Source organism: Jaculus jaculus, chromosome 4, assembly GCF_020740685.1.
Source record: "Jaculus jaculus isolate mJacJac1 chromosome 4, mJacJac1.mat.Y.cur, whole genome shotgun sequence".
NCBI lineage: Eukaryota > Metazoa > Chordata > Mammalia > Rodentia > Dipodidae > Jaculus > Jaculus jaculus.
In genome coordinates this window covers 114,674,277-114,696,495 of record NC_059105.1, presented here as the reverse complement: position 1 = coordinate 114,696,495, position 22,219 = coordinate 114,674,277, and the positions used below count along the sequence as shown (strand labels likewise).

Here is a 22,219-nt window from a genome sequence, read left to right as displayed (position 1 = left end):
CCTGGAATTCGCTATGTAGTTTCAGGCTGGCCTCAAACTCACAGTGATCCGCCTACCTCTGCCTTCCAAGTGCTGCGATTAAAGGCGTGTGCCACCATACCTGGCTGATTTAGTAAGTTTTGTTTTTTCTTTTATTTTTCTTGATCAATCTACCTAAAAGTTTGCTGATTTTTTTTCTTTTTTTTTTTTTAATGGGGGGGCAGGGAATTGATGCGCCAGGGCCTCCAGCCTCTGCAGTCGAACTCCAGACTGTGTGCCTCCTTGTATGTATGTCATCTTTCCAGGCTGTATTTGCTGATGTAATTATCTTCATGATCAACCAATTTTTGGTTTTGTGAACTTTTTTCTTTTGTTCCATATTATATTCATTTCTGCTTTTATTTCTTTTCTACTGTTTGCTTTATCTCAGTTTGCTTTTTTATTTGTTTTGGTCCTAAAGGAGGAAGTTATTGGTTTGAGTGTTCATGGGGGCGTTCATATATATGTATGTGTGGGTGTACATGAACATGTGCGTCTGCATGAGGCCAAAGGACGACCTCTGGTGCTATTCCTCAGGCAAGGAATATCTCTGTCACTGGCCTGGAATTCACCAAGTAATCTAGATTAGTTAGCTAGCAAGTCCCAAGGATCCACCTGTCTCTGTCTCCCCACCATGCCTGACTTACTTTATGTGAGTTCTGGGGATTGAACTCAGGTCCTCATGCTTTCAAGGCAAGCTCTTTACTGACTGAGCTATTTCCCCAGCCCTGGCTTTCCTGTGAATATAGGGCACTGCTTTAGCTGTCTTCTATTAGGTTTTGTTTTATTTTTATTTTTTTTTGTTGTTGTTCATTTTTATTTATTTGAGAGTAACAGAGAGAGAAAGAGGCAGAAAGAGAGAGAGAGAGAGACAGAGAATGGGCGCACCAGGGCCTCCAGCCACTGCAAACAAACTCCAGACGCATGTGCCCCTTGTGCATCTGGCTAACATGGGTCCTGGGGAATTGACCTTTGAACCGGGGTCCTTAGGCTTCATAGGCAAGTGCTTAACCACTAAGCCATCTCTCTAGCCCAGGTTTTATTTTTATTCATCTCAAAGTTTTTGTGGTTTGTTTTTAGTTTTGTTTTGTCTTTTTCCTTGTGATTTCTACATTGTCATCTTGATTGCTTAGGACGGTATTATTTAAATCCTACAGTCGTAAAATTGTCAAATTTTCTTCCTTTGTTGATTTCTAGTGCTATTCCATTGTGTGTGGACAACATGGTTATTGTGATTTCATTTACTTCAAATTTATTAAGACTTCTTTATGGCATGCATGTGCTCTGTCCTGGAGGCCACTTCCTGAGGACTGGAGAGGAATGTCCACTAGTGGTCAGGTGGAGGGCTCTGTATGTGACGGTTAAGTAGTTTAGCTCAGCCTTTTTTCTATCTTCTGTCTCCTTGTTGATCCTAAGCTTAGTACTTCTCTCTGCAGTTATAAATGGAAAGCTGAAGTCTCAACTTTTATTTTTGAACTATTTCTCCCTGTGATCCTATCAGCTTTCTTTTATGTTATTTGAGGCTCTGTTGTTAGGAACAACATGGGCCTAGATGTTGACATTTATTTTTATGGACTTAAATGAACAACCTCCAGCCTTAGAAAACCAAGTTTCTGGGCTCTTTCAGGCTCCTGAGAGGACATGAGTACCATCCTTCATGAGAGTGGCTAACTTCTGGGAAACTGAGAGGGAGAATACCCCTTCCTGCCAGCTCCTTGAGAGAGTCTCAGGGTGGATGTGAGGTGGGGCAGGATAGCTGGATGTCTGAAAGCACCAGGTCGCTCTTGAAGGTCGTAAATCACATACAAACTTCTAGTCTCCCCGACTTTGCTGTGGCTTTGGATGGCCTTAGCACGTATAAAAAAGTGCCTGGAGCCGTCCAATGACAGGCCCGTCATGCCCACCTTAGGTCCTGTGGTGCCAAACGTGGGTATTCTGTCCTTGACCTACCAGCTAGCCCAGCTCCCTGTCCCCATCCTCGTTTCCATCTCCGGTAGGGTTGCTGGATGAGTAAATACCCTCTAGTTAAATCACACCCGTAATCTCATTACTTACCTATACAAAACCTTCTTTTTTTGTTGTTTTGAGGTAGGGTCTCACTCTAGCTCAGGCTGACCTGGAATTCACTATGTAGTCTCAGGGTGGCCTTGAACTCGCGGTGATCCTCTTACCTCTGCCTCGCAAGTGCTGGGATTAAAGGCGTGCCCCACTACGCCTGGCTCCAAAACCTTCTTTACTTTTTATCTTAACTTCTTATTTGCTCTGGCAGTCCTGCTGGAGTTAGTTAGCATGGGCTCTAGAAGCTATACTTCTATATATTCTTAAGTCAATAGTGTATTCTCATTCCTAAGGTGACCAAGTTTGGTTTTATAGTTCATTACGACTTTAAACTCTGACTTGGTAACAAATGAATGTTTTGGGTGGAATTCAGGTCCATGCACTAGCAGGGCGCACCCTCTTGCTTCCTTTGATCATGGAGTTAGTTCTTTTCTTCACCCATTTTTGAGCCACATACACCACTTCTATTTTTAACTCTCCTAAGTACTTCTTGCATTTCATGCCTCTTTTCTCCTGGGGTCCTGGGCACTGAGATGGACCATCCTCAGATTCCCATCTTCTTCCTGCCCTCAAAGTGTGTTGCTGTGTCTGGAAATATTCCACAAGTGGCTCCGGAAATGGGGTGCAGGCAAAGAGCCAAAGGTTTCCTCCACCTTAGTTTTAGTAGCTGGTCACCAGGAAGTGGTGCATATTTTAATATGAAATAACAAAAGTAATTTCTGCCAATAGTCACCCCCAAGATAAGCACTCAGCCCTTGTTCTCTGGTGGCTTTTCAGGCCATCTGGTACCTTCCTGTCCCCCACAGGGTCTGAGTCAGTTGTGGAAATTGGCCCCCACGCCACCCTCATGCTATCCACCAGGGGATTCCAAAATGCTTCAAATTTTTATTTATAGTCCCTTGCCTGAAACTTCAAAGAAGCATATCTGAAATATCAACATTGTATATCCACAGCCCATAATTGCAAACCCATTATTAAGGGGTATTCGTATTTTGGATTGGAGATATGTTCCCCTCCAGTGGCTTTTGCTTCCTCAGTTTTACTCACTACTGTTTCATCTTTTCTGATTTTATATTACCACATATTTAAGAATTTTGAAAAACGATGTACTGACAGAAACGCTCTGAAGTCTCTCATGACCCCATTTCCAAACAGTGTACAGTATGCTTAAGGGGAAAGGATCTGGCCAAGGACTAGAATTTGGCTTCAATTCCTGTTCTCGTGCTGTGCATCCAAGTTGGAGAGGGACACAGGCGTTTGTGAGTTTGTGGAAGGAGAGGTGAGGAGATACGCATTTAGAGGAGCTTTGGAGAAAAGTGTGCAGAGTGAGATGGAAAGAACTCTTTCCCCCTCGGCCCTCCTCCCCCGTCAGTGCTCATTTCCGGTGGTTGCTGTCGAGTGAAGAGCGGGGAGAACGAAGGACGCAATACTACACCAGCCCCAAAGCAAGAGCAGCAACCTTCAGGTTACAGAGTGAAAAGAACACAGACTTTTGTTGGACATCATGGCCTCAAAGCTCAGTATGCTTGTAAATTCCAGCTATACAGGAGGATGAGGTAGGAGGATTGCAAGTCTGAGGCCAGCCTAGACTACTTAGTTAGATTATCTCAAAGATAAAAAGTTATCTTTTTAATATTCTATTTATTAATTTGAGAAAGAGTGAGAGAGACAGACACTATGAACACATGAGTGCCTCTTACTGTTGCAAACGCACACCACTTTGTGCAAATGGATTTATGTGTGTCCTGGGGAATTGAATCAAGCTAGCAGGCTTTGCAAGCAAGCATCTTTAACCACTCAACTATAAAACAGAGTTTTGAAGCAGCAGTGTGCTGGGCCCATTACTTCTGAACCATCTTCTCCAGCTTTGCTGTAATTAGCTCAGTGGCAGAGCACTTGCCTAGCAAGTGGATAGACCCTGAGTTCAATCCCTAGCTTAAAAAATATATATATTTATTTATGCATACGCACCTGGGTGAGGTGTGTGTGTGTGTGTGTGTGTGGCTGCCCATGTGCCATGGCTCACATGTGGAGAGCAGAGGTCAACCAGAGGTGTCTGTGTTCCACCTTCTAAGACAAGGTATTTTGCCTCTGCAATCATGAGTTTCAGATTGCATCTGGTTTTATGTGGCTGCTGGGGAAATGAACCTGAGTTGGCAAGCTTTGTAAGCAAGCACCTTTAACTGCTGAGTCATCTCCCCAGTCTCTCAATCTTGTTTGAAAAAAAGATTATTATTATTTTTTTTTTTTGAGGTAGGGTCTTGCTGTAGTCCAGGCTGATCAGGAACTCACTATGTAGTCCCATGATGATCTCATACTCACAATGATCCTCTTTCCTCTGCCTCCCAGGTCCTGGGATTAAAGGCATGCACCACTGTGGTGGTTTGATTCAGGTGTCCCCCATAAACTTTGGTGTTCTGAATGCTAGGATCCCAGCTGATGGAGATTTTGAAATTAATGCCTCCTGGAGGTGGTGTATTGTTGGGGGCTGGGTTATGAGTGTTGTAGCTAGTGTCCCCTTACTAGTGTTGGGCACACTCCCCTGCTGCTGTTGCCCACCTGATGTTGGCCAGAAGGTAATGTCCACCCTCTGCCCATGCCACCGTTTTCCCCTGCCATCATGAAGCTTCCTTTCAAGTCTATAAACAAGATGAACCTTTTCTCCCACAAGCTGCTCTTGATTGGGTGATTTCTGCCAGCAATGTGAACCTGACTGCATCAGCCAAAACCCTAGGTGAAAAAAAAAAAAAAAGATTGTTTTAAAGCAAACGCATTTGTTGCCTGCTGGCTTAGAAGCCACTGCTGGGAATGAGCGGCAGTTCTACCTGGGATTCATGAGGCTGTGCTTGTGGAAGATGTAGATCTCTTCATGAAACAGCCTGGGAATGAGACTGCAGGCTAGATGAACAGTATCGGAGTAGACTCAACCTTGCTCAAAGGAGGCGGAAAGATAAAATGACTGAAATTAAGCAGATTTTGGAAATCCTGCAATACACACAGAAGAAAAAAGATCCATCAGCTCAGTGGAGACCAGATTCTTTCTGGCAAACAGCCTGAACTACGAGTTCCCCTCCTCCTCCTGGGTAGAGTGTCAGAAATTGTCACCTGCCACCAAGAATCTCCATTCTGTTGAGGATTACCTGACTTACTTTCTTTAAAAAAAAAATATATATATATATATATATATATATATATATATATATATATATCTTATCTATCTATCTATCTATCATCTATCTATAATTTATTTGCAAGGAGAGAGTCAGGAGGAAGAGAGAGACAGAATGAAAAAGAGAATGGGTGCCCCAGGGCCTCTTGCCACTGCAAATGAACTCCAGATGCGTGGGCCTCTGTACATGTGGCTTTATGTGGATACTGGGAAATCGAACCTGGACCATCAGGCTTTGTAAGCCCTCACCTTTGACTGCTGAGCCATCTCTCCAGTCCTGACCTGACTTTCTTCAAGATCAGTTTACTACCGCTGAAGTCAATATGACCAGGGTTTATAATGGAATGTAAAAAGAATAAACAAGATGATTCTACCAAGGAGAAAGCATGATGCTGGCAATTAAAAATGTTATTTTCCAAATAGGTTATTTCAGATAGCCCAGTGTTTTCCCTGAGATGTTAGCATAACTTTCACTGATTGTGATTTTTTTTTTCTGCAGGAAGAATAATTAAAACTTAAAAGAATGTTATTTTTAAATACCTCATGAAATTAAGTGTTTTTCATGTTTCCCAACAATATTAATGCTGCTTTTACTTTTGTTCATTTTTTATTTATTTATTTGAGAGCGACAGACACAGGGAGAAAGACAGATAGAGGGAGAGAGAATGGGCGCGCCAGGGCTTCCAGCCACTGCAAACGAACTCCAGATGCGTGCGCCCCCTTGTGCATCTGGCTAACGTGGGACCTGGGGAACCGAGCCTTGAACCGGGGTCCTTAGGCTTCATAGGCAAGCGCTTAACCGCTAAGCCATCTCTCCTGCCCTGCTTTTACTTTTTATTTATTTATTTGTAAGCAGTGTGAGACAAGAGAGAGAGAGAGAAACAGAGAATGGGTGTACAGGGTCTCCAGCCACTGGACACAATATGCCAGATGCACGCACCACCTTGTGCATCTGGCATATGTGGGTAGTGGGGAATCAAACCCAAGTTGTTAGGCTTTCAAGTAAGAGCCTTAACTGCTAAGCCATCTCTCCAGCCCTCATTTCTCTCCCTCCCACCCTCTCTCCCTCCCTCTCTCTTTTGTCTGTCACAAAGACGGCTCTTTATTGAAGTGGCCCAAATCTTTGAGGAATGGTACGGAGGCTGGAGGCTGGACACCAGCACAGTTTACTTTTTCTTTATTGACTGACGTTTTCCTTACTTAATAGGATAAGCCTTCTAGAGGTAGGAAAGTCAGGCGGGGAGCGAGGGAGCTACTTCAGTGTGTAAGAATGCTTGCTGCACAGGCAGGAGGACCTGAGTTCAGCCCCCAGCACCCGTGTAAAATGCCAGACATGGCAGTGCCTGCCTGTAACCCCAGAGCTAAGGGTGACGGAGATGGCACAATTGCTGAGACTCCCTGACCAGCCATTCAGCTGAAACATGGGGAGCCCAGGATCAGTGCAGTCTATAGGGTTATGGCAGAACCACAACAGAGGAGTGCGCCCGCCGTCTCTTCGTGCCTGTAGATGTTACGTTCCTTGGTTGTTTGTCTTCTGCGAACGGGCTTCATGCATCACTGTGTAGTCAGTAACTCTTATGATACTCGGTTGTTGATTTTTCAAGGTAGGGTCTCCCTCCTGCCCAGGCTGCCCTGAAAATTTACTCTGTAGTTCCAGCTTGGCCTCGAATTCACAGTGATCCTGTCTCTGCCTTATTGTGTTATTTTGAACTTTACAGAAAATGGCAATTTGCCTTCCTAATATGAGGGCTATTGAGACAGTACTTTTTTGTTGTTTTGTCAAGGTAGGGTCTTGCTCGAGCCCAGGCTGACCTTGGAATTCACTATGTAGTCTCAGACCGGCCTCAAACTCACAATGATCCTCCTACTTCTGCCTTCTGAGTGCTGGAATTAATGATGTGCACCACCAAGCCTGGTTTTAATATTACTGTTGAAATAGTGATGCTGGGGAAAATTTTAAAAAGCAAGGCCAATAAACTGTGTGTGGTGGCTCATCTTTTTAATCCCAACACTCAGGAGGCTGAGCTAGGATTGCTGTGAATTCAAAGCCAGCCTGGGCTGCTAGAGTGAGACCTTGATTCAAAAAAAAAAAAAAAAAAAAAGCTAACATATCCATTTTTTTATAGACAGGGTCTCACTCTAGCCTAGAGTGGCCTAGAATTCTAGAATTCACTTTGTAGTTATTCCAGACTGGCCTTGAACTCACAGTGTTTCTCCTCACTGTCTCCCTAGTGCTAGGACTGCATGCACCATCAGTACAAATCCGTTTTCTAAAACAAACTTTGGGAAATGTTTAAAGGGCCAGATGCTAGATATGTTTTGCTGTTCTAGCTGAAAACAGTTTCCCTTGTCTCTGTTGTGTGTTCTACAAAACAACTAGAGGAAGAAATAAGGGGTAGAAATGAGAATGAGAGAGGAAATACTTCTTTATTTTCTTTTCTAGTTATAATTATCCTATGTGATAACAAGTCTATTCTAGTTATAACTGTCATATAATATAATCATGATAACTATTTCCCTGTTGCCTGCCACAGTGAAAATCTATAGTGTAGACATTTTCCTTGGATTCCTCAATTGTTCACCAAGTACCATGAGTAACTGCAGTGCTAATGGGGAAATGTGTATGCGCCCTGCATGGAAGCACATACCCCCCCAACACAGGAACGACCACGTGTGCTGACATTCCCACCACCTTACTAATCAGTCCACATCTTTACTCTTCATTCAGGTCAAGGAAGTTGACCCACTGAGTAATGGTTCAGTCATGATTTTCAACACCTCTGCTGCACCACATCTGTATCAAATCAAGCAGCTGCAAGCCCTGTCTAATTACAGCATCGGTGTGTCCTGTATGAACGAAATAGGCTGGTCTGCTGTGAGCCTGTGGATTCTAGCCAGCACGACTGAAGGAGGTAATTCCTGAGGGACACAGTGAAATTTCCCTGAATGGTGTGTGCTCAAACAAATCTTTTCCAGTGGCCTGAGTTTGTGTGTGCACTTTGTTTGGACTTTGTCTCTGGAGATACATTTTATTGAGGTGGCCAATAAAATGGAAAAGAAGGCATTTCCTTTTGTACTTTTAAAAGGATTCAGTGGGAAAATTTACCATACTGTGTAGAGGTAACATTTTCTTTTACATAGAAAGGTAGTGGCATACTTCTTTAAAAGCCACTATTACTTTTGATTAACATAAAATGCTCAAAAGGTATTACTCATGGCTGTGGGAGTGGCTCACAGCCATGGAGCAGACACAGTCTAGGTGCTTTACACATATCCCTGTATTAGATCCTCACAGCACCCCTTTATAGTAGATACTACTGTTTCTAAATTATCTTACTTGAGGAATAGACTTCTCTGCCCCTATGTCCTTTGTGTGTGTGTGTGTGTGTGTGTGTGCGCGCGCACGCGCACATGCATGTTTCCTCTTTGCATGAATGTTGGAATGACTGCTGCGGCTCTATCAGCTTTGGGCTGCTGCCTACGTTCCATTCTCCTCGGTTTAGAATGTTGGCTTGTATGGACACTTTCCTGTTCTTACCTCTATCTCCACAGAGTCAGAGTTCTAGCACTAACACAAATTAGGGGCCAAGACCAGATCAGAGATTCCGAGAGCTTGAGAACTCGGTGAGTTGCTCAGTGTTAGAACGCTGGTCTCAGTGGTGAAGATGCTGTCAACAGCACTGGATGAAAAACAATCATGCGCTGGAGAGATGGCAGTCACAAGTGCTTGCTTGCAAAGGCTGGCCTCGGCTCAGTGCCCCAGCCACTCAGGTAAAGCTGCAGTGGCATTCATTTGCAGCAGCAAGAGACCCCCACAACACACACAAATAACCAAATAAAAAATTTAAAAAGATAACGTAAGAGCTTCATCCTTATACCAATCCTAGTTATTGAGACTGGGATTGAGTTTGCAAATATTTAATTTTTTTCTGGTGATTTTTTTTTTTGTGCTAGGATTAAAGGCATGCACCACCATGCCCAACTTCTTCCAAAGATCTGTGTAGTATCGATTTCTCCTTTAGTTCAGTTAAGGACAGAGACCATAATTATATGACTTGATTCCTTTTAAATGCATTCAGACTTGGGTCACAGCCCAGAGTGTGGTTATCATGGTAACCGTGATGGCTGGGTAGCATGTTCTGTAAATGGTAACTAGGTCAAATTGGCCAAGAATGTTTCTATTCTTACAGATTTTTTTGTATGTTTGTTCTGTGTATTTTTCATTTAAGTGCCATGTATTTCATTTTGTGCATATATATGCAGAATACACATCATGTTGCTTTGGAGAGTTGCTGGAGATTGAACTCAAAGCCTCATGCTAAGCACTTCCTCTACCACAACTAGTACTTAGTGCATCTGGCTTTTAGTGGGTACTGGAGAATTAAACCCAGGTTTTCAAGCAAGTACCTTTAACTGCAGAGCCATCTCTCCAGCCTGACCCTTATTTGTTTTTTATTTACTAATTTTTTTTTTATTTACAAGAGAGAGAGAGAAAAAGAAAATGGGTTCACTAGAGCCTTAGGCTACTGTACATGAAATCCAGATGCATGTGCTACATTGTGCATCTGGTTTATGTAGGTCCTGGGGAATTGAACCTTGGTCCTTGGGCTTCACACGTGAATGCCTTAACCGCTAAGCCATTTCTCCAGCCCCCCTGATGTTTTTTTAAGGTATTTTTACTCGAAATAAAATCCTAGGCTCCTCACTCTGTGTGGGGGGTGTCTCTTTGTCTCTGTCTCTCTCTCAAATAAATAAATTTAAGCTTTTCAATCCTAGGTTCACAGCTGTTAGGGGGTGTTTAGGGGAGAGGGCGTTCTCTTTTCCCTTTCAGTGCGTGGGGATGTCTCTTTGTTTCTGTATCTCTCTCAAATAAATAAAGTTAAAGTTTTCAATCCTAGGTTCACAGCTGTTAGGGGTGTTTAGGGGAGAGGGCGTTCTCTTTTCCCTTTCAGTGCATTAAAAATGCTGCTCTTCTGTCTTCCTGCTCGCGCTGCTTCCACACAACCCTGGCGCTGGCCCTAACCCTGTCCTCTGTCTGTGAGGCGCCGCCGTCCCTGTGCGTCTTCTTACGCTGCTCTCCGCTCGTTGAACAATGATTCACTTGAGCTTAATTAGTCCAGCATTCCTTGTGCTTGGAAATTCAAGTTCATTGACATTCTTGCGTCTTTGTGTTTGCAGTTTACATCAGATTGGGAAAAGTTTGGGCCATTATTTCTTTTTCTTTTTCTCACCACCTCTCCCAGTGTTGTAAATTGGATCTAGGACCTCATGTATATTAGACAGGTGCTGTGCCCCTGAGCTACATCTCCAGTCCTCAGATAGTTTTGCTTTCTCCATTTCCCTTTTATTTATTTATATTTGTTTGTTTATTTTGAAGCATGGTTTCACTCTAGACCAAGCTGACCTGAAACTCACTCTGCAGCCCAGACTGGCCTTGAACTTACAGCAGTCCTCCTACCTCAGCCTTCCAAGTGCTGGGTGAAAGGCATTTGCCGCCGTACCTGGCCTTCCACTTCTCTTTTAAAGACTTTGGTTATGTTCATAGTAGAACAGTTGAACTCACATAACTCAATCTTAATTTATTAATATCCCCTGTTTTTCCTCTCTGCATTTTATTTTAGTTAAATTCTATTACTGTGTCTTCACATTCAGCAGTCTCTCCTTGTTCAGTATCTAATCTGCTATTAATCCAGCTAGGCTTTCTCATCTCTCACGTTGTAATTCTTGTCTGCTTTTTGTGAATTTCATCTGCACTTTAATTTTGGACCATACAGAACACAGTTAGAGTAATTGTTTTAATATTGTTTGCTAATTCCAACATCTGTACTATATCTGAAGTGATTTCAGTTGATTCACGTATAGTTCCAATATGTATATCCATTTCCCAGTTTATTTTGAGCCCTAGCAATCTTTGATAATATTATTGACACTGGAATTATACTCTGTTGGATGCTATATACGTATTCCTGTAAGTGGCGTGCTGATTTGGGACACAGGTAAACTAGAGAGAAAGAGTTTAATCCTTTTGGGTCTTGCTTTTAAAAGTGAGAGGCAGAACCATAGCATCCCTCAAAACTGGGTCAGCTATTGCCCACTGCTGAGACAAGGCCATTCTGTGTGGTTTTCCCAGTACCTCTCAATCATACGGTTTCCCAGTCTGCTGGATAGGAACTGGCACTGTGAGGCCTGGGCACCATTACCTCAGTGTGTGTGCTCACATGTATGTGCATGCACACATGTGTGCACATGCATGTGGGTGCTGGGAATCAGAACTGAAGTCCTCTTGCTTGCATGACAAGCACTTTATTCACAGAATCCTCTCCCGAACTCCAGCACTGCCGCCTTTACTTCCTTCTTGTCTTCCCTGAGCGTCGTCCTGGGGTCTCTCTTGCCTTCCCCTGTGGATTTGTCCTTCCTGGTTTATTCCCTCATTTTAATTTTAATTCCTGATTAGCTTCTAGAGTGTATGTAAAAGTGCAGATTAAAGATGTGTGCCACCACACCTGTTTCCTAAATTATTTTAGATAGATGCACAGTTGGCTTTTGGATTTGTGGGCCCGTTGTCCTCGAAATTCAACCGAGGATCAAGACTAGTTGAAGATAAGTTGCATCTATGCTGAAAGTGAAAGACATTTTTTTTACTCCCTAAACAATCCAGTATAACAGCTATTGCCATCACACAGTGTTGCAGTCAGGTTTGCATTGCTGGCAGAAATCACCTGACCAAGAGCAGCTTGGGGAAAAAGGGAGTTATTTTGGCTTACAGACTCAAGGGGAAGCTTCATGATGACATGGGGGAAATGATGGCATGAGCAGAGGGTGGACATCACCCCCTGGCCAACATCAGATGGACAGCCATGACAGGAGAGTGTGCCAAACACTGACAAGGGAACACTGGCTATAATACCCATAAGCCTGCCCCCAACAATACACTGCCTCCAGGAGGTATTAATTACCAAATCTCCATTAGCTGTGAACCTAGCATGCAGCACACCTAAGTTTATGGGGAACACCTGAATCAAACCACCACACATGGCATTTACATGGTGTTGGTTTTATACATAATCCAGAGATGATTGAAAGCCTGTGGGAGGATGTAGGTAGGTTCTGTACGAATTGTACACCATTTTTTTAAAAAAATTTTATTGGCATTTTCCATGATTATAAAAAAATATCCCATGGTTACACCATTTTTTAAAGAAAATTGAGCATCCTTGCCTGGAACTAATCTCAATTACTGAGCCATGACTGTATAAACTCTTCAAAGTTACTGATTATCTCTGATGGACTGATCATCTCTGCCTTGTCCAGTAACCTGCCACTGGCCTCCATAATGATGATTTCATTCTGAGTGTCACCTGTCTGTGCATCTAAGTGCCAGAGAACGTTGATGTCCCACCTTTCAGGTGTCTATCAAGGACACTGTTTAAGCTGTTTACTTTTCTTCCCCAAAGCCCCTAAGTGCCAGCCTTCTGCTTGCTGCCTTCTTCTGCTTTAGTCCACCCTAGGTGTTAGTGACGTTTTCAACTTACCAAGTGTATCTCACGTGATATCTGGATGTTCCTTAATTGGAAAGAGGCGGGTATTTACTATTGGTCTGGGTCTCATTTTTGTGCTGTAGAACAGTTGAAGATGGGACACTTGATAACCAAGAAGAGAATGAACGACTCTGCCCTCACTGCCCAGTGTTCCTGGCAGCTCTTCAGCTTTCCCTTTTCTTTTGTAGCTCCATCAGTAGCACCTTTCAACATCAGCGTGTTTCTGAACGAATCTAGCAATAACGTGGACATCAGATGGATGACGCCTCCAATTAAGCGACAGGATGGGGAACTGGTCGGCTACCGGATATCTCACTTGTGGCTCAGTGAGGGAACTTCTGTAAGTCTGAACCCTGAAAGCACTCAATTTCTTTTACTTGCTGATTGAGTTCTGTTCCCAAAACTTCTTTTGTGGGTAAAGAGGTCTGGCATGGGGAAGGATGATGGAGCAAGTCAAGGCACCTGTCAGTGAGACAGGAGCAATGTAGTAAAAATAAAGGTGATTGAATGGATTATCTAAGATTCTTTAAGGGGCTTTTCTCACTCCCCCACTTACCCATGCATTCATTCATCAGCAAACAGGTACTGAAGATATCCTCTGTTATCACCTAATTTGCCTTCAAGGAATTTAAGAAGGGGATAGAGTAAACTACCTGGATAATCATAGCAGGAAGTCAGGGAGCTACAGGATTTAGCCCTCTGGAAATTCATAGTCTCCTGGAAATTTCTGAAGACTCTTCCAGAAGAGACTGTCATGGAACATCCTCAACCTCATAGAGGATGCAAAGGGCAAGCAGATTCCAGAGGTGCGGACTCGGCAAGTGCGCTGCCAGCTTGGCATGGCACCATAGAAACCAAAATTAGATAGCAGACCAGAGCAAGGCAGCAGATCACTCACAGCCCAGCACCCAACAGAGCACCACCAGGTGGCATGCGTGTCATCCACAATGTGATGGGTCCAGGTGGTAGGTTGTACAACCGAGAATTCCAGAGACAAGGGCTGAATACCTTGGCAGTGAGCAGCAAACAAGCCAGCGTCTGTGCCCTCGCCCCACCATCACGCTGTGGTTACCTCAACTTACTTCATTGCCTGTAAGACTCACCCCAGAATAGCTCAGGGCCAGGGATGGTTAGGCCTTACACTTTGCCATAGCCTGTAAGAATGTGCATTGATGCTAGGCCTGTGGTACACTGCCTGGCTTGGCAGAGGTAGTACTCGATCTCGTGTTGTTACTTGGGGAATCTCCAGAGAAACAGAGTCAACAGATTTATTCTGAAGAATAAGCTCATGTAGTTACAGTGGTCAAAGGGTTTTACATTCTGCCTTCCCCAGGCTTGATCCCCAGGAAAGCCAGTGTCGTAATTCAATTTGAGTGTGAAGTGCTGAGAACCAATCCAGCCTATGGCGTAGGTCACAGTCCAAAAGCAAGAGAGCAGTGTCTCAGCTCAAACATGCAGGCAAAAGAAAAGCGGTGCGGTGGTACACACCTTGAATCCCAGCACGGGGGGGGGGGGGGGGGGGGGGTGGCGGCTAAGGTAGGAGTCTTACTGTAGGTTTGAGGCCAGCCTGAGACTAATTCCAGGTCAGCCTGGACTAGGGCAGGACCCTACCTGGGGGAAAAAAAAAGAAAAGGAAGGGAAGAGAAGGAAAAGGAAAAAGAAAAGAAGCGGGGTATGGTGGTGCATGCCTTTAATCCCAGCACTCGGGAGGCAGAGATAGGAGGATTGCCATGAGTTCGAGGCCACTCTGAGAATACAGAGTGAATTCCAGGTCAGCCTGGGCTAGAGTGAGACCCTACCTCGGAAAACCAAAAAAAAAAAAAAAAAAAAAAAATCCTTCCTCCTTAGCCTTTTGCTCATGTGAGGTCTTCCTGAACTGGTGGCGCCCATGTCCACCAGGGAGGTGATCTGATTTACCCAGGTCACTGATACTAATGTTAATCTCATCTGGAAACATCTTCGCAGATGCACCCAGAAATAATATTTAGTCAAAAAGCTGGGCACTCTGTGACCCAGGCAAGTTAACATAAAATTAACCATCACAACTTGTTATAATTTTGACAGATGAAGATGGAGGAGCTTTGGGTGGGAGAAGATTGTACAAAACAAGGTGTAGTGTGACAGCTTGAGAGGAATCATGACTCACTTAAAGACCTGGAAAATGAACTCCTTTATGGGAGTGTAGAGTAGAACTGGACAGAATTCACTACATGGCAATGAAGTTTGAGCCTAGGAATATAGCGTGAGATATATATTATGAAGCTGCCTTATATTATTTTCCCTGTATGGGTAATGAAATTCAAACCTGCTTTCGTTCCACCAAAGCACTTTAGTATTCCATGTGTTTTACAGAGATTTCCCTGGGAACTCAGCATCTGGCTTCTCTCGCTGACAAGGAGGGTTTTGTTTCTCTCTGAAAATTTGTTAACAAGATCTAATTTGCATATGCACAGATGCTTAGAACTGGCCAAGGGGAAGGTTGTGGCACATCTTTACATCGGGTAGCTCCTGCCTTATAATCTAAGGTTGGAAGGATCCTCATTCAGTACATTCCCCAGTGTGAGTGCTAATTCATTTGAGAGTAGCAAACAAAAGGCAAAGGAATGTCTCTGAAATAGGGGCTGCCTCCCTAACTATTAGCCAGTGCCTTTGCAGTGACTGGTAGAGACTTCAATCACACCCACAGGGTCATTTGAAGTCTCTAACCAAGGCAGAAGGAGGGGAGGCAGCTGAGGAGTAAGATATAAGTATAGGTGAAGGCCAGCTTCCAGGCAGGTCCCCCTCCCACCTGGGGGAGAGAGTGGAAACACCGTTGACTTTCTGCGGTGGGGACAGACGCAGTGGTGTCATTCACGGGATTGACTGTCACTGTGGTTGTGGAAAGTGCTTCCTGTGTGGCTCGCTGAGCCATGGCTGGTGGCAGATTCCAGATTTAGCATCTTCGTGGCATGTATTTGGGCATCACACAAAAGTAATGAATTCTTGTTCACAGAGTGTAGTGTGTACACTTACAGCCCTGGATGAGGTCTAAGTTTTCTTCCAGCCACTTTCAACCTCACCTCCCCCTGCATTTAAGAAAACTGCTATTTTCTGGAAGGATAATTGGTACTTGTTCTTTTTCTTGCCTTCTATCAGGAAATAGGCTGTTGGAAAGAGCAAATAATGTGAGTAGAAGAAAAAGAAGAGGACATGTTGTGCTGTGCCATGTAAATATTAACCATGCTATCTGTAGCAAAAACAACCCCCTTCGGGGTCACATCCATGTGAGAAGCTCTTGTTTCCTCATCTTGTCCAAAGATGTTTGTACAAGATGCCCTCAGTTAACTTCATTTCCCCATAGCCCGAGTCAGGGAAATCAAATGGAGGAAGACCTTTTCTCCACAATGGCAGATGCTCAATATAAAATGTAAAAGTTCGGTTCAGTGGCAACTTCATCCTACTGTGCTGGCAGAAAATATCTGCAGAGAAAAAGCAAGCCATGGCTCAACTGTAAGAGCCTGAGTTCTGATCCCTAGAACCCACAAAAAATGCTGGGTGTGGTAGCTTGTTCCAGTAATCTCAGTGCTAGGGAGGTAGAGCTACGGTCAGTGTGAGACCCTGTCTCAAAAAATAAGATGAAGGTCTGGAGAGATTGCTCAGTGGTTAAGATACTTGCCTGCAAAACCTAATGACCCAAGTTTGAGTCCCCAGTACCCACATAAAGACAGATGCACAAAGTGGTACATGCATATGGAGTTCATTTACAGCAGCTGAAGGCCTTGGTGTGCCCATTCCTCTCTTTCTATGTGTCTCTGCTTGCAAATAAATAAAAATATTTTTTTTTAAATTAAGCTGGAGCCGGGCGTGGTGTCGCATGCCTTTAATCCTAGCACTTGGGAGGCAGAAGTAGGAGGATTGCCATGAGTTCGAGGCCACCCTGAGAATACAGAGTGAATCCCAGTTGAACCTGGGCTAGAGTGAGACCCTCCCTCAAAAAACAAAACAAAACAAAAAAATTAAGATGGAGAGTGACTGAGGAGGACACCTGATGTCAACCTCTGGCATCCACATTCATGCTCACACATATGCAGAGCACCACACACACATACACACCAAAGCAAACCAATATATTATACTTAAAGAGCTTTTCCTTCTTTGTTTTCTTTGGTGTTTCGAGGTAGGATATTACTGTAGCACAGGCTGACCTGGAATTCACTATGTTGCCTCAGGGTGGCCTTGAACTCACAGCAATCCTCCTACTTCTGCCTCCCAAGTGCTGGGATTAAAGGCATGTGCCACCATGCTCTGCAAGCTTTTCCTTCTTTTGTGAGTAAAAGACTCTTTTCTCTTTTTCCCTTTTTTAAAAACTTAATTTATTTATTTACTGGGGAGAGGGAGAGAGAGAAAATGAGAGAGGTTCAGATCGAGAGAAAGGGCACACCAGGGCCTCTAACCACTGCATACAAACTCCAGACGCATGTGCCACCTTGTGCATCTGGCTTATATGGGTACTAGGGAATTGAACCTGTGTCCTTAAGCTTTGCAGGCAAGCACCTTAACCACTAAGCCATCTCTCTAGCCTTACAAGCCTCTTTTCTTGAGGGTACGTCTTGAGCTGAGCAAGCAACAAATAGTGATGAAAAGTTTATGCATGTTGGTGCCAGTAACACTCAGCCTTGCTCCACATTCTCAATGTCCTTTCAGATCTGTCCCTTCTGCAGCCAGGACAGTATGGGCACAGTTAGGGCTGTGACCTTTCCCAACGCTTACCTCCTTGCAGAGGCCAGATCATCCAATGAGAAGGTCATCCGCCTTGGATTCACTTGGTACTTTATGCATCGTCACAGTCTCATGACAACAGAAGACTTGTGTCCATGGGCCTGTGGGAACATTTTCTGATACAGCTAAGCTTCTAGCTCATCTTGAAGATGCCACATGTCAAAGTGGAGTTTGCATTGCCGACTCTATTCATCTTGGAAGGTGTCAAAGTCAGCTTCAGGCTGCTGAAATGAGCTTCCAAACCAGCCACAGTTTATGAGAGGAGGGATTTATTGAAGCTTACAGATCCACGGGAAGTTCCATAATGGTAGAGGAAACTAGACCCCTTTTCCAAATCCATATGAAAGAAAAACCTCCACCAGCACCACAAGCAAGCACGCTCTGGGAACCCCTGGCCTAGCTCAAGCATTCTGCATGCCTTAGGCTAGAATTTCGATCCACCCCCAGTAACACAGTAGGGCTGGACCCCAAGATCCACACCTCCTCCAGCCAAGCATTTGAAGATCTAAGTTACAAGCTTTAATAAACTCCTGAATCTATTGGGGGACATCCATTCAAACTACTACAGACGAGCACAGCTTAAACACAGTGCCATCATCAGTTGTCTTTTCATTTGCATTTTTAGAAAACTGTTACCAATGCTACTTTTTTATGCAAGGCAGGGAAATCAGATGTGTTTTGTTTTTCAAGGGAGGTCTCGCTCTGGTCTAAGCTGGCCTGGAACTCATTTTGTAGCCGAGGCTGGCTTTGAACTCATGGGGTTCCTCCTACCTCAGCCTCATGAGTGCTGGGATTAAAGTGTGTACTACCACACTCAGGTTGAAATTGGGCATTTTTGAAATATCTGACTTATAACTATAAGGGGGGTGTGTGTGTTGAGAACTTTCTTGGAAGTGGTCTGTGAATAGTTCATTGCATTTATACTGGACTTAGTCATCCCATTAAGTCTGTTAGCTCTGTTATGTCACTTATGTTAATTCAGTAGGAATCAGGAGCATCATGTTTCTCTGCTGGCAGAAAAATCTCTATTTACCAGTAGCAGATACCTGGGTGGTCTCAAAGCCAACCAATTTAAAGGGTGGCAGGTGTCCTTTCTCCTCCTCTGGTTGAAAGCAACTTCCTTAAAGGGAACCTTTTGAGCTGAGGGCTGCAAAGGGCAGTGGTGATAAAAACTGAGTGACTAGACCCCTGAATGTCACTAGGCAGTCGCTGTCCTATGCATTCTTGTTGCCTTTCAGAATGTTCCCCTCTGTGGTGAGAACTGTATGGGCACAATTTGACTAAGAAGATTTTAAAAATTTTTATATATTTACTTAATTGCAAGCAGAAGGAGAGAATGGGCATGTCGAGGCCTCTAGCTGTTGCAAACAAACTCCAAATGCATGCACCACTTTGTGCCTCTGGCTTTATGCGGGTGGGTACTAGGGAATCAGACCTGGGTGTTAGGCTTTGCAGGTAAGTGCCCTAACCACTGAGCCATTTCCCTAGCCTTTTAATCATTACTGGATGGATATTTATTTCTCCTCTTTTGCTCTTATTGTTGTTTCCCTTCATACCCTTTACCTTCCAAATCAGAGGTCAAAATGCAGGGGTAAGGAACACATACCAACATATTCACTGTCACGTGCAGCCATATCTTGCTCATGTTTGTACCATCTGAACACAAAGCCTTGAACTTGTTTAGTAGGCATCTATGGCACCATGGGCCCAAATATATAGACACCATATAAACCAGCTAAACTAGCTGGAAAATTTCTCTGTGAATAGGACTATCCTTTGATTAGTGTAGACTAATGTTTACCCCATCCCCATAAAGTGTCAGTGGACCCTCCATGAAAAACAACTCATTGAGCAAAGAAGTTGCTCAAATATTGTGTATTAAAACCCCTGTTAAAGTGTGGGAGCTAGAGAGATGGCTCAGCTGTTAAAGGTGCTTACTTTCAAAGCCTGACTACCTGGGCTCAACTCCCCAGTATGCACAAAGTGATGCATGCATCTGGAGTTCATTATTGTGTTAAGAGGCCCTGGCATGTCCTTTCCTTCTCATTTCTCTTTCTTTCTGCTTGTAAATAAATGAAAATACTTATTTAAAATTAATGAAGAGCCCGGTGTGGTGGGGCATGCCTTTGATCCCAGCAATCAAGAGGCAGAGGTAGCTCGAGGCCATCCTGAAATCACATAGTGAATTCGAGTTCATTCTGGGCTAGAGTGAGATCCTACCTCAAAAAGCAAAAAAAAAAAAAAAAAAAAAAAAAAAATTGTATTAATTCTGGGGCTGGGAAGATTGCTTAGTGGTTAAGGCACTTGCCTGCAAAGCCTAACAACCCGGGTTCAATTCCCCAGTACCTACATAAAGCCAGATGCACCAAGTGTCACATGCATCTGAAGGTTTTTTTGCAGTAGCTGGAGGCCCGGTGCACCCATTCTCTCTTTATCTCTCTCTTTCTGTCTCTCTATGCATGCAAATAAGTAAATAAATAATTTTTTTTTAAACATGAGAACTGGAGAGATGGCCTAGCAAGTGGTTAAGGCATTTTCCTGCAAAGCCTAAGGACCCAGGTTCAATTCCCCAGTACTCATGTATGCCAGATGCACAAGGTGGTACATGCATCTAGAGTTCATTTGCTGCAGCTGGAGGCCCTGCCATGCCCATTCTCTATCTATCTGCCTCTTCCTCTCTCTTTCCCTCTCTTCCTCCCTCTCTCAAGTAAATAAATAAATAATCTTTTAAAGTAATGAATGCTGGGCAATTACCTTACCTCAATACACACACACATACAACGAATACCCACAGTGTAATATGGCAAGTTTAGGGTTCTTCAGTAACCTAGAATAACTCAAACATGAAACAGGAATTCATTTTTATGTGTGGTCTTTATGGGGCTCATTGTCTTTTGGATTATGGTGCTAGTGCTGGTTGAATCTGAGTTTACAAATAGTAGACATTTTAGACTAGAAGGAAGTCTCATAGGAGACATTACTATGGATGTGAAGCAACAATATTGGGCTGAAGATATAGCTCAGTAGTAGAGTACTTGCTTAAAATGCATGAGGACCCAAATTTGATCCATAGCACCATTAAAAAAAAAAAAAGAAAAAAAACTGTGTAGATCCAACTTCTTTTTAAAAAACTTTTTTGGTTTTTGAGGTAAGGTCTCACTCTAGCCCAGACTGACCTGGAATTCACTATGTCATGTCAGGGTGGCCTTGAACCTATGGTAATCCCCCTACCTCTGCCTCCCAAGTGCTGGGATTAAAGGCGTGCACCACCACACCTGGAACATGAGTGTTTTTTTCAGAGATAGCATCTCACTATGCTGCACACACTGGGCTAGAATTCATGGGCACAAGCGATCCTTACACCTCTGCCTCGCACACAGTGAAACCACAAGGGTGGGCCAGAGCACTAGGCTCCAAAGCAAAGATGATTTTTAAGCTATGCTTGAATTACCACTGAAGGGTTCTTGTTAAATCTCCACTCCAGTATGTGTCCAATACTTTTAATCACCATTCTACTGTTCATTATAATTCCACCTCTAGAATGGGGACGCCAGCAGCCCTGCCAGCATTATTGTCATACTTTGAAGGAGAACGATGACAATTAGGACAGTGGCTATCGCTGAACTGTGTAGTGTTTGCTCCGGGCCAGTCCCTGTCCCAAGTACTTGACACAGGTTAGCCCTTGACTGTTGTGAACCCACCACAGAAATGGACAGTAGAAATGACAAGTAACTTCTCTCACAGTGCAGACCAGGCTAACTTTTAATTTATGGTAATCTTCCTGCCTCTGCCTCTGCCTCTGCCTCCCCAGTGCTGACATACAGGTGTACATCACTATACCTGGCTATCTTAAGGCTAGGAATGTATCTTAGTGACAGAGAATATGCTTACCATGCGCAAGGCCCTCAGTTTGGTCCCCAGCATCAGAAAAAAATAGTTGTTAAAAAAAAAAAGAAAGAGCTGGAGAGATAGCTTAGCAGTTAAGGCACTTGTCTGCAAAGCCAAAGGACCCAGGTTCGGCTCTCCAGGACCCACATAAACCAGATGCACAAGGGGCACACGCATCTGGAATTCACTTGCAGTGGCTGGAGGCCTTGGTGTGCCCATTTTCTCTCTCTCTCTCTCTGCCTATTTCTGTATCTTTCTCACTCAAATAAATAAAAGTAAAAATAACATATTTAAAAAGAGAAAGAGAGCAAACATCAAACTGTAGTTTCAAGTCCAACAACTCCAGCCAGTGACAAATCTCCAAGTCCAAGAATTCTAACCAGCAACAAGTGTCTGGCATTCCAATTCTCTCCAGCTAGACTACTCACAGTCCTGGAAAACTTCATTGGGGCCAGTAGCTCTCCTTGGCAGCCATCTCGTGGTGCCGGCATCTCCACTGGGTCCCCACTGCAATCCATGGTTCATCCTCATGGCCCCATGGGGTCTCCATGCAGGCAACCAGCAAACCTGATTCACACTGCCCATGGTCATTTCCAAAACACAAGACCATATTGCAAACTCAATGACCCTCTCTTTCCTGCATTTCTTATACTCCACAATACCAGGTAGGGTGACAATTTGTTAATCCAGGGGGGAATAAAGCAGACTTTGAAGAACAGGACACTCCTTGAACACTCAGGCCTCCCAAAAGAGTCTATGTTCTTCATGTTGCCCCAGTGCAGGTCAGCTG

At 43.9% G+C, this 22,219-nt stretch overlaps 1 protein-coding gene across 1 annotated transcript in view; it reads left to right on the top strand.

The window, feature by feature from the left end:
- Nucleotides 1-22,219, top strand: part of Mertk (MER proto-oncogene, tyrosine kinase) — a 136,734-nt gene that overhangs the window by 71,206 nt on the left and 43,309 nt on the right. The window contains exons 7-8 of the mRNA XM_045147566.1: nucleotides 7,974-8,157; nucleotides 12,972-13,123. Of these exons, the coding sequence (XP_045003501.1) occupies nucleotides 7,974-8,157; nucleotides 12,972-13,123 (336 nt within the window). The remainder of the gene's footprint in view (nucleotides 1-7,973; nucleotides 8,158-12,971; nucleotides 13,124-22,219) is intronic.